This window comes from Octodon degus, unplaced genomic scaffold (assembly GCF_000260255.1).
Source record: "Octodon degus isolate 3935 unplaced genomic scaffold, OctDeg1.0 scaffold00054, whole genome shotgun sequence".
In the NCBI taxonomy this organism is placed as follows: Eukaryota; Metazoa; Chordata; class Mammalia; order Rodentia; family Octodontidae; genus Octodon; species Octodon degus.
In genome coordinates, this window is record NW_004524630.1 from 12591414 (window position 1) to 12603870 (window position 12457).

The following is a 12457-nucleotide window of genomic DNA, read 5'->3' on the forward strand; positions in this document are numbered from 1 at the left end:
TTTTTTTTTTTTTTTTTTTTGAGAGAGAAGCTGGCTATACAGTTCAAGCGGGCCTTGAATGTAGTTCAGACTGGCTTCAAAATCACTGTGACCCTCCTGTCCCCTGCCCCGGTCTCTTGAGTGCTGGGATTATAAGCACACGCTGCCATGCCTGGCTCGTCATATAAATGTAAGCATTTATTTTTTAATTTAGATTCTACTTTTTTTTGGTACTAGGAATTGAATCCAAAGCTTGCACACTGAGCTACATGCCCAGCCCTTCTTTCATTTTGACACAGGGTCTCAGTAAGTCACTAAATAGCCCAGGTTAGGGTTGAATCCTCCTGTTTTTAGCCTCCCAGAGTGCTGGGATTGCAGATGTGTGTCATCCAATTGGTTTATCCATTAAATAAGATATATTCAACAGGGGGCTGGTGAGATGGCTCAGTGGTCTAAAGCACCTACTTAGAACAAGCTTAGCAAAGCATAGGGACCGTGGTTCAATCCCCCAGCACCACATGCCAGCCAGCCCCACCCCCTGGTGGGCTGAGCTGGCCACACACACGCATAAATAAATAAAATTTTTAAAAAAAGATATATTCAACAATATAAAGGAACAAAGTAGTTGACATATTCCATAACATGGATAAACCTTAAAAACTTTTTTTGCTGGGCTGGGGAGAGAGCTTGGTGGCCTAAGCGCCTGCCTGGCCAGCTCAAGGACCCTGGTTCAGTCCCTGGTACTGCATGCCATGCCTGCCCTGGAACCCCAGGTGCACCATGCTGGCCACAGAGACCAGTTGTGGTGGTAATCCCAGTGCTGTAATCCCAGTTCTGGGAAAGCCAAGACAAGAGGATCACTACGAATAGAAGCTGTGTAGTCCAATACTGTACCAAGTAAATAAACACACAAAATAAAATGAATAAAACATTTTGCTGAGTGAAAAAGGCCAGACAAAAAAGGCTACATATTATATACAGTAAGTCGCTGACTTACAACCAGACCAGAACATTCGAGTTGCAAACCTTCACGTATACAAATGGACCTTGCATTATGAACATTCACAGACGCGCATACACTTCAGAAGTAGCTAGGGTGTATACTTTAGCATTTTAAGGTTACTGTAAAGTAAGAATTTACAGGATTTATGTGTGTGTGTTTGGTTTTAAGCTTTACACTGTATATCTGTGTCAAAGGTATATAAGACTTGCTTTGTTAGAATTATAAATAAACCTAACTTATGAATAATCGGGGACTTACTGTAACTGCACTTACATGAATTTGCCTCTAGAAGAGGCAAATTAGTAGACAGAAGGCAGATCAGTGCAGAGAGGAATGAGGAGTAAGTGCTTGTGGGCGTGGAGCTTCATGTAGATACCTTTTCTTCTTCCTGAGATGGGCTCTGCTGAGTGGCCCAGACTGACCCGAACCCTGGGCTGACAATCCCTAAACCCGCCCTCCACCCTCGGTGCCGGGATTCGAGTAGGCTGGCATTCCACGTTAGCTTAAGTGGTCAAAATGGTCTGGAATTAGCCCCACTCCACAGTACACTCTAAAGTGATAAATTCAATGGTAGATAAATTTTATTCCCCTTCCCCACAAAAAAAGACTAGTGAATGAATGGATGACAAAAAAATCCCAAAGAACTCTAGTCATATCTCATGCCCTAGCCCTTTTAACCCACAGCTGAAGTGTTTTTGTTTTGTTTCTTTGGTATCAGGGATTAAACTTAGGACTTTATACTTGCCAGGCAGGCGCTTATGCCGCTGAGCTATGTCTCTGGGCCTCCACAGCTAAAGTGTTAATGTGAAGCTTTAGCTTTCGTTTCGCCTGCTGGCCCTTGTGCCCAGGCCATACCATGGACCCTGGACCAGGCACCTGGGGTTGTAGCCTTTGCCTGATGGTAGAACAAAGATCCAGCTGGTGCCGAGCACGGCCAGAAGCAGGACCGCCAGGGGCTTACACTGCCCGGGAGCCTGGCTGGGAGTCAAGTTCCTCTCTTCCTGTAGAAGAAACTGCCCCAGCCTCTGAGGCCCCACTGTCCGGCTGGCCCTGCCATGTCCAGCCCGGGCCCCAAGAGAGCCCTTTACCTTACCCCCGGCTCCTCTGGTTGAGCTTCTTCAAGAAGACCCTCGTGACCTCAAGGGCCTCCTGCTCAGGCAGCAGCAGGTTGCCGGATGTGTTACAGTTCAGGTCAATCCAGTCGGTCCTCAAGGCCTGGAAGTCCAGATTCCGGGCACTGAAGGTCTGGTCCCAGTTGACCACTGGGTCAAACACAGGTACATACTCAAACACCTCACTCATATCCTCTTCCTCCTCCTCTTCTTCTTCTTCTTCTCCTTCTTCATCTCCTCCTTCCACTGGTCCATCCTGATCCACAGCTGCCACCTCCTCCTCCTCTTCCCCTGGCCACCCCCCTTTCGGGGCCTGTGCCGCCAACCCATCACCCTGTCTCTGCTGTGCGATGTAGGAGTCTACTTGCTTCAGCCACTGAGACTGCTCCAGAGTCTTCCCCAGGTCATTACCCGGGGGCCTGGACCTCTTAAGGAGAGGTAGGTGCTGTGCCGAGAGCCCAGGGGCCCTGGGTCTCCCCTTGTCAGAGTGTGGGGTGTCTTGGCTGGGCACAGGGCTGGGCGCGGGGCTGGGCAATCGCGTCCTCTTTGGTTGCTGGAGGCTGTTGCTGCTCCTCCCTGGGAAGGAAGCCGTGGAGTTCAGCTGGGGAAAGGGTGCCCCGGGGTCCCCCGGAGGCTGGGCCAGGAGCTTCCGCAGGCTTCGGAGGCGGTAGTCAGTGACATCCTGCTGGAGGCTGGAGGTAGGCACTGGTTTTCTCTCCTGCGTCTCGGTGTCCCGGTTAAGGGAGGCAGGGGTCTCCTCTGCCACTTCTTCATACTGAGATTCTTCAAGAAGTTCGTCCTCAAAACCTGTTAATAATAACCATTCTTTGCATCAGGAGTTTTCAACCTTTTCCCAAGATTCCCAAGACAGCTGGTGATCACCTGTGTGACACACAGCGAGGGGTCCAGATGGGGACTCAATGTAGGCTCTGCCACTTGCGTGATCCTCAGCAATTTGCTCAGCCTCATTTAACCCCAGTTTCTTTATCCACATAAAGGCTATAAAAACCCCTCTCTCACAGGGCTGCTAGGAAGATGGAGTGATACCGAATACACAAAGGGCCTGGCAGATGCCTGGTTCCTTTTAGGGACCCAGTAAATTGTCTCAGCCCTGCTTTAATACTAAGAAGGCCACAGGGAGACGGGGCTTCTCCATAGTATAGCTTCCGAAATGGTGTCCTAGGAATGGTGGTGCCCCCAGCAGCCCACGTCCTCGAAGGCTGACCCCTGGTTCCATTAAAGAGAGCCACAGCCTACGTGGACCTTGGTAAGAAAGGCAAAAGTGGGTGGCAGCTCTCCAGTCCCCTGGGTACAGAGAGACCTGTAATTGGACGCTGAGCCCCTTGGAGGCAGGGCCACATGGTTTGAGCTTTCCTGGAAGCAGGCTATGGGTTACGGACACCCTCCCAGCCTGAAAGTCGCTGGCCACTCTGTACCTGGCTGCTCTGGGCCCTGCTTCTCTGGCTGGTCCATCTTGATGTACTCCTGGAAGCTGAACCTGCAAGGACAAGGACATACGGAAGGACAAAGGGTGCCTTAGGCAGAAAGAGTCTCGTGTGTGTGTGTGTGTGTGTGTGTGTGTGCACGCGAGCACGTATTATATGTGTGCCTGTAACACGTGTGCAGGAAGAACACAGACTCTTTGAGCTGACGGGCACACGTCGCCATGTGCGAGAGCCCCGGCAGCCCCCGACACCTGCTCTGTCCCATCTGGTGCCACTCACCTGTCCTGATAGTAGGCATTTTCTTGGTAGAAGCACTTGTTATGGGTCTCCATGTGGCTCAGGCGGGTGTAGTCGTTGGGATAAACAAAGGACAGATGAATCTGGAGGTGGAGAAAGCACAAGTGGGAGAGGTAGGATCCTGGAAGGAGCCGCTGGCTGGGGTTGGGGCTTCCCGGCGAGCCACGTGAGGGCTGCTCAGGACCTGCCCATGGGAAGGATGCTTGGAGCGCTGGATCAACTACCAAATGACACACCCCAGGGTCCCCTTCAACTCACACTCAGTCCTGAGGCAAGATTCCCTAGTGCACACCACCTTGACTGCCATCTGTCTCACGCCCTGCAGCAGCAGCTGAGACCCTTCCCTCCCTCTCCGCCACCTCCACAGCCTGAGCAGCCCCCTCTGACTGCACTGCTTATACACGGCTTGAGGTCACCATCAACACAAACTTTGCCAATGTGGCCCTCACCCTCTGGCTCCTGGGAATCCCCCCACTTCCCTCCTATCTCCAGCTCATCTCTGGATCCAGCCAGACCACGTTCATGCTGCCTCTGGCGGCTGTCAGTCCTCTAAAGCTCACTTTCCTCACACCACTGGCCAGCAGCAGAGTGGGACTGAGCAGGCAGGACCGGGCAGTGTGACCCTCAGGGCAGACCCTCACTGAAGCAGAGCTGGAGGTGGGGTCTTAAGGCTCTGCGGCCAGCCTATCCAAGTACCCCGGTCAGGCATCAGGAAGCCTGCCCGCTGAGGTGGGGGGTAGAGCAGGGAGGCAGCTCGGCCTTCCCCAACAGGTCCCAGGCAGCCACCCCTTAGTCCTCAGGCATCCAGCCCCAACTTACAAAGCGGAGGCCCTGGTAGCGCTGCAGGGGGAGCCCATCCACCAGGTAGCTGGGCTTGTAGGGGCAGTCAGGCAGGACGTAGCGGAGATGGGACTTGGGGATCAGAGGCACTGGGGAGAATGACACCAGAGGGTTAAAGGGGGAGACGGTGCCTCTAGGGCCTGCCTAGGGCCACATGGGCTCCTTGCTGAGGTGAAGGTCCAGGTCCTTGGCCCTGAGAAGCCGCCCTCTTGTATTCACTCCTGGCAGCTTCAGCCCTGGGCTGATACTGCCGAACCAAGGCTGCCACCACTCCCAGGGGTGCACATTCAGGGAGACCTTGGTGGAGAGGAGTTAGGACTTGGAGTCATGGCATACAGCTGGCCTCAGTAAGGTCTAGGGACTTCCTTCCACAAATGGCAAGGCCTAGTACAGGGCTGTGCCCAGGTCTCCTTCTTTTATATTATTTATTTTATTTATTGTTATCTTTTTTTTTTAATTTTATTTTTTTTAACATTTATTTAGTGGGGGGGGGGCAGCTCAGCCCACCAGGGGGCGCGGCTGGCTGGCATGTGGTGCTGAGGGATCGAACCGCGGTCCCTGTGCTTTGCCAAGCTTGTTCCAAGTAGGTGCTTTAGACCACTGAGCCATCTCTCCAGCCCCTATTGTTATCTTTTTGAGACAGGGTCTTGTTATGCAGTTCACGCGGGCCTTAAGCTTACTTTGTAGCTGAGGATGGTCTTAAACTTGCAACGATCCTCCTGCCTCAGCCTCCAGGGTGCTGGGATTACAGGAAAGAGCTACCATGCCCAGCTTGTTTTTCTTTTTTTAAAGGAGAAAGGAACACTGTCATGTAAACATGTTACCATGACTGGCCCAGGAATGTAGCTGAGCATATAGCACTTAGCAGGTTCTATTCAGCACCAAAGAAAAACCAAAACAAAACAAAACAAAAAACTTCCAAAAGACAACGGGGCTGGTGGGATAGTTCAGTGGACTAAGCGCCTGATAAGGCAAGCACAGGGACCAGGGTTCGATCGCTGGCACCACATGTCCTTGGGGGCGCTGAGCCAGCCACAGAGAACAGGGGTGGTGGTACACGCCTACAATCTCAGCACTGGGGGGGGGGTTAAACAGGAAGATCACTACAAGTCTGAGCTGCGTAGTGAGACTCTGCATGAGATACATTAAAAAAAAAAAAAAAGACAACGTACTTCTCACTGAATAAACAGAGTAAGAATCTTCTAAAAGACTCCTATTTGTGGTACAGAGATGTGTGAGGACTTCTGCATTCTAATTCTACTTCTTGTCCTGGGTAGTGGATATATAAATTCACTCTGTAATGTGTCACAGAAGTGTAAACTGGACATTCATATTTTTGTACTCTCCTCCGTACTTGTTACATTTTCTACTACAAAGGAAAGAAAAGATTCTGTGACTTGGGACGCTGTCGTAGAACGAAGTCTCCCTAGCCTTTTCTGTCACCACCAGGAGATGCGGTGGCAGGCAGTCCCCAACAGCGCGACAACAAGCGACCAAGGCTTACCTCGATAGAGCGTATCCCGGGGATCAGGCCGCAGCATGTCGGCTGGAGGCTGCTCATCCACGGGGAAGGGGCTGGCGGCGCCAGTGTGGCTGGCTGCGGTCTGCGGGATATGGCCCACCTCATCCATCCTTAAGACAGTCTCATCTAGGGCCAGGGGACAGAGCAGAGGGAGGCTGCAAGTTCTGGCCGGATCCAGCTCGCTGCCTCTGAGGGACCAGGGACCAGGGCGCACCTTCCAGGCTGCCGCTCAGCCCCTCTCCCACCGCTCCAGCCAACTGCGGCCCCCACTCATTCCCTCCACCAGCTTCATGGCTGGCCCAATTCTGCACAGATTGGATAAAGTGATCTCTCCTCAAAGTACTGCAGATAGAAATTTTTCATTATGTTTAATTTTATATAACCCACACTCAAATCCTGCTTTCCTTCCCTCCCTTCCTTTCTTCCTGCTGCAGATTGAATCCTGAACCTGGAGCATGTTAGGTAAACGCTCTACCACTGAGCTATACCCCAGCAGCCTCCGAGTACCAAAGTATTTTACAAATATTAGTCCAGGGGGAGCTGGAGAGATGGCTCAGTGGAATAAGCACTTCCCTGGCAAGCTCAAGGGCCTGAGATCAATCCCCGTTTCCGCAAAAAAAAAAAAAAAAGTCCATTTCAAAGCTACTGTATGACCTATGAACAAGCTGAGTATCCCTTACCCACAATGCCTCCGACCAAAAGTGTTTCAGTTTGGTTCACAAACAAAAGAGTTTGGCAAAATTTTATTCACAAAGTTTTACACAGGGTGACAAACATAACCATAGCCATGTTTTCTAAAAATTGTAGAACAAATTAAGTTTGTGAACTGAAGGGCCACCGTACCTGTGGAACCTTTAACCAGTTGAAAATCCCCAAACTAAACATTCTTTAGGTGCTCAAACAGTTTCGGATTTCAGAGCATTTGCAATTTAAATTTCCAAATTAGGATTGCCCTACCAGTACTGTTAGCATTTCTGTTCTGCAGACTTTGGCAGAGAGAATCGAAGTCACCTGCCTACGACCTCAGAATTGGTAAGTAGGAAAGCCAACTTCGAACCCAGCCAATCAGCCTCTGGATTATGGCATGCAAAGCAATAACTTCCATGCACAAGGGCTCAACCTCTGGTATTTTTATCCTCCAGCCCACTCTTGCCACCTGTCTGCTCTCTGCCACCTCAGCTCATTTGTCTGCAGCCCCAGCTTGGATGACAGCTCTGCCTCCAGTCCCCAGGGCTGGCTGCCTCGGCTGTCGCACTGGTTCCCCCCATGAACTCTGCTATGCTTCTTTTCTTGGTTTATGATGAACACGAGACTCCCAGCAGCCCTCCTGCCTACACCACCCAGCAGTTCACCAACTCCCGCCTCCTGACTTCATGGCCTCCTGCTTTGTCACCAGCAATGTCCTCCCAGCAGCCTGATGGCACGCTCAGTGGCTCCAGTCTCCCTGGGTGTTCATCTTCACCACTGTCCCTTGTGGGTCTGCCTGCTTTGCCCACACCTGCCATGCAGGCTGCCTACAGATGATTGTTTGGGTTTTCATGATGCTGGGAATTGAACCCAGGGCATTGCACAAGGTAGGCAAGTGCTTACCACCACTAAACTATACTTCTAACCCCACAATTTTTAGCACAGCCAATGAATATGAGTCTTGCTGCGGAGGCGTCAAGCAGGGAAAAGTGCAACTGAAGAGTTCATTTCCTGCAAATTCCAAGTAGGTGAACCATGCACTTGAACTGTGGATACTAACAATTCAACAGGGGGCTGGACTCATTGATTTTTTTTTTTTTTTTGAGTTTATTTGCCTTCCAGTCCTAAGGACTGAGCCTAAGGCTTTGCACTGAGTTACACCCTCACCCCTTCCTTTATTTTATATTTTGAGTCGGGCATGATGGTGAACACCTATAATGTCAGCACTCAGAAGGCTGAAGCAGGAGGATCCCTGTGAGTTCAAGACCAGCTTGAACTACATAGTGAGACCCTGTCTATGTTCTGAGACAGGGTTTCACTGAGTCACTACAATGTCCAGCCTGGATTTTAACTTGTGACCCTCATGTCTCATCCTTCTGGGATTACAAATATGTACCATCAAACATGGCCATTAGTCTTTGTGGCACTTAACTCAAGGAGTACTGAGCTACATCTCCAAGGTTTATTATTCTTAAAGTTTGAGACAGGGTTTCACTCAGTTGCCCTGGACACTCCTCCTGCCTCCGCATGACCTCCCCAAGTTTCTTTCAATGAGGCCTAAGTCCTTAGATCCCCTGCAGTTGCACTGAAAATGTCCTACATGGGTGGAGAAGGGCATTTTTCCTGGTGAGGGTCCAGGGAGAGTCTAGCGCGTTCCCAGAGGTGGTATGGAGCCCGCAGCACAAGGTGCCAACCCCTGGTACACTCTGGCTCTGGCTTCCTCCAGCACCCCTGAGTCACCCCGCCCCAAAGCAGCCACTCACTCCCCCAAGGGATGGAGTCCTGGGTTGGGCACCCTGACCCCACTCACTGGTGAAGAGTGACAAGGACGCGGAGTCGATGATCGCAAACTTGGCTCCGGGGTCACTCCGCCGCCACTGCAGGAGGAGAGAGGGCGGCTGTGGGAGGCTGGGGCGCACCCCGGGGGGGCCGGCGAGGCGGGCGGGGCGGGGTGCTCACCGCGACCTCCACATGGTCAGTACCCTCGTCGTTCTGCTTGTGCAGCACCTCGAAGTAGTACCTGCGAGAGGCCACCAGCCTGTGGAGGGCAGAGAGGCCACTGTCACATCTCGTCCAGGCTCTTGCCCATGGGGTGGCAGGGGCATGACGCCCCTCATAGGGGAACGGGAACCCCCGAAAACTGTAACCGCAGGCGCCCTACAGAGCAGCTGCTATTTCCAGCAGCGCCCACATGGCTGGGGGTGCAGCGCTGCTCCGCGGACCGGCCAGTCCCGACGGCGCAAGCCACCGAGTACCGCCTTTGCATCCGTGGCCACCAGGTGGCGCTCTGGAGTCAAGAACGTCTCCCAGCACCCAAGGCGTCTCCAGCGACTCTAGATGGGAAGTCTTGCTCTTCCTTGCCTGGGGACCTTCTAGCAGCCCGGAGGGCAGGGCTGTCCTGGCCATTAAAGGTGTGGGCATTTCAGGGATGCAGATAGGAAGGGCAAGGACGAAGATAGGCCTGTTTTATAGGCCTATCACTAGAGAGGCATGTGAGCTTCAAATTATACCCATCCCGGGCCTTTAAAATGAGGAAGGACAGGCCAGATTTGCGCAAGCCACTGATTCCATGTACCCAAAAAGCGGTCAGAAGGCTGCGTGATGAAGTCAGCCCCATGGGCTTTCAAGCAGGAATGGCTCCGGCCTCAGGGCCTTGGGAGAACGCCTGCCTGTCACAGTCTCCTCACTCACCTCACCGGCTTGGAAATTTGACTCCGAAACTTGCCAAACTCTCCAGGGGCTGTCCACTCCTTCCCGCTCTAGGCAGACAGGGGAACGCACAGAAAGAGGGGAGGTGGGAAACAGAAAGGAGTCAAGTGAGAAGGACTCAAAGGATGTCCTTGCCCAGAGGAGGCGTCTTCTGGGCCGCAGCCCGGGCCACCCCTCTGCCGGGCTGCTTCTCTGGTTCTTCACCTCATCGACCGGCCCCAGACCCGGGGAGCCCAGGCTGCGCTGACCTACCTGGCCCACACTGGCTAGCAGCTGAAGGCCCGAGACCTGGTCATCGTGGCTCAGCCAGAATTCTGCATTGTCATCTGCAGCGATGGCAAACTGGATTTTCCCTGGGAGGAGGGGCAGGAAGAGCGCGCAGGTGAGAGCAGGGAAGGCACAGCGTGCCCTTGCGCTGAGGGCCCTGCTGGGAGTTAGGACTGACTTCTCCTTAGAGGGTGTCATGCTCCGGCCCCTCTTGGCACAGTGGGGAATTCTGGGTCCTTGGGGCAATGTGGCAATGGAGATGACTCCCAGAGACCAGCCAATCAGCCTGGGGGATCGGGGTGAGGCTGTGTGTCCCTCAGTTTCCCTCCCCCATCTCACGATGGATCGACAAGGTCCAGTCAGGCCAGCGTAGGCTTACTTTACAGTTACTGGGTTATTTGAGGCTTTGGGGGGTGCCTCACCATCAGTGAAGGGGTGCAGGTAGCCAAAGATGCGGAGGCCATAGTTGGTCCACTTGGGGGATACCGCCAGCTTTCTCAGAGTTGTGCGTATCTATTGAAAGAATGGGGGAAAATTGTTACCCAGGAGCACGGAGGGGAAATTGACCCACTTAGGGCGGATGCAAAGACCAGGAAAGAGTCATGCAGGAGAAACTGGGGTGTGGTGGGGTGAGGGGCGCACAGGCTGCATTCTGGCTCCCTCTGCCACTTTGTCCAGGTGACCTGGTATGGTGCACAACCTGCACAGCCACAGGCGGCAGCCCTGGGTAAGCTCTAGACATACCACGGTGAGGGCCTCGACTGAAAGGATGCAGAGTGGATGGCAGAGAAATCTAAAGAACCCCTGCGAAGGAAGCAAGGGAGATATTCTGGGCAAAGGACCAGAGAGCCCAAGAGAGGAAGGAATGCAGACAGAAAAGAGGTGAGAGAAGATGAGGGAGAGCAGCAGAGGGAGACCAGACAGGAGCTGGTGAAGAGCTGGGGGAGGGGAGGGCAGGCCCAGGGCACCATGGGACTCACGTGCGGGTACAGGGGGAAGTGCAGGTTCCTCCGCAGCTGCTGGATGGAGCTGCCACACCAGTCCTCAAACACGTGCATGTTGGCGTGGCCCCGGAACTGAGGGCCAGAATAGAGGCAGGAGGTGAGTGTCACCCCCCTCGCCCCAGGGCCCCACAGCCCAGGAGCCCAGGAGCCCAGTGCATACAGGCCCAGCCCTGCTCTCTGTGGGGCAGGCCAAGCCCACTCTAGGCTACTCCTGGCACTGTATTCAGCCCTGCCAGAGGTTGGACCTGATGTGTGCTGAGGGCGTGGCCCCCAGCCTCCGGCACCCTTGGGAGGAAATTGAGTCCTTAGGGTATGCCCTTGAAGGGGACACTAGGACCCCACCCCCTTCCCTCTCTGCTTCCTGGATGGCATGAGGTGAGCAGCCTCCTCCATCCTGATATACTGTGTCACTACAGCCTACAGCGACAGGGACCACGGCCCTTTCTTCCTTACTGGTTCATTCGCTCAGCTATCTTTATCACAGGGATAGAAATCAATGAACATAATTCCCGTGGCCTAAACCTGAGACAGGGTCTGTCTTTCTGGTCAAATACACACACACACACACACACACACACACACACACACACACACACCCCATTCCATTCCTCCCATGCAGAAGCACCTGGCTAGTATGCCCCAAGAGAAAGTGGTGGCCATGACACAGTAACAGCAACAGAGATGGCACAGGAGTGGGAGAGACAGATTTCAGGGGGAGGGGGTACGGCTGCCTCTCCTGTCCTGCCCCTCAGTCCAAGGAAGGGAGAGCCCACAGCTGTCCACTGCTGAAACCTTATCCACCCAGTGGTCTCCAGTCAGCCTGGGGAAACAGCTGGGAGAGCCACAGGAGGCCTGTGGGAACCGTCCTGTCACCCCGGTGCATAGTGGGGGAGTGGCTGCTGCTCTTAGGCACTCAAGTCACCACAGGCAGAGGCAGAAGTGTCCTCCCTATCCTTAAAGCTGTGGCACTGGGCAGGGACAGCACTGGGCTGGGTAACCCCTTTTCCCTTTTCTGAAGACAGGGCTTCAGCAGGACTAGCCCTCTGGGTGGTGGGAGGGGTACAACTGAGAGGAAAGGGAATCGAGGATGTTGTCCCAAGTGACCAGAGTTTTAGATTAACCCCTGTCCTGTCTCTGCTCTCTCCTCTGCCACCTTTCCCTGGAGAAGCATTTCTGAGCCGTGGGGCATTAGGCCTCATGACACTACTAAAACAGGCCCTCCGCCCCTCCTACTGTGGTCCAGCAGGTACCCGAGAGCCCCAGATGAGACTCAGACTGAAGGAAGTCACAAGGGCCTCCCATAAGGGCTTGGGGAGGCAGGGCTGAGAGGACGCGGGGAACACAGAGGTCCAAGGTGGGCACAGCCTCAGGGGCACAGCAGGCTCTGAGGAGACACAAGGAGCCTGTCACTCCCTGACCCCTCAGCAGCCTGGCATGCCCCAGCACTTGCCTGGTCAGAGCTAGGAATGTGTGGGGTTGGGAAGTAGCCATGGCTCATGGGAATGGGGGTAGGGGCCTGGTGGGAGGTGGTTTAAGGCTCCAGAGAAGGAAAGAATGGGGACATTGTGCTGCTTGTGTGGAAATTCTTCAAG

At 53.6% G+C, this 12457-nt stretch overlaps 1 protein-coding gene across 1 annotated transcript in view; it reads right to left on the minus strand.

The window, feature by feature from the left end:
- Positions 1 to 12457, minus strand: part of B4galnt3 (beta-1,4-N-acetyl-galactosaminyltransferase 3) — a 107103-nt gene that overhangs the window by 8893 nt on the left and 85753 nt on the right. Inside the window, exons 4-14 of the mRNA XM_004633392.2 lie at positions 10842 to 10937; positions 10284 to 10374; positions 9847 to 9947; positions 9577 to 9644; positions 8845 to 8923; positions 8696 to 8762; positions 6181 to 6324; positions 4656 to 4765; positions 3819 to 3919; positions 3531 to 3592; positions 2076 to 2901 (exon numbers count right to left, since the gene is read on the minus strand). Coding sequence (XP_004633449.1) covers positions 2076 to 2901; positions 3531 to 3592; positions 3819 to 3919; positions 4656 to 4765; positions 6181 to 6324; positions 8696 to 8762; positions 8845 to 8923; positions 9577 to 9644; positions 9847 to 9947; positions 10284 to 10374; positions 10842 to 10937 — 1745 coding nt within the window. The remainder of the gene's footprint in view (positions 1 to 2075; positions 2902 to 3530; positions 3593 to 3818; positions 3920 to 4655; positions 4766 to 6180; positions 6325 to 8695; positions 8763 to 8844; positions 8924 to 9576; positions 9645 to 9846; positions 9948 to 10283; positions 10375 to 10841; positions 10938 to 12457) is intronic.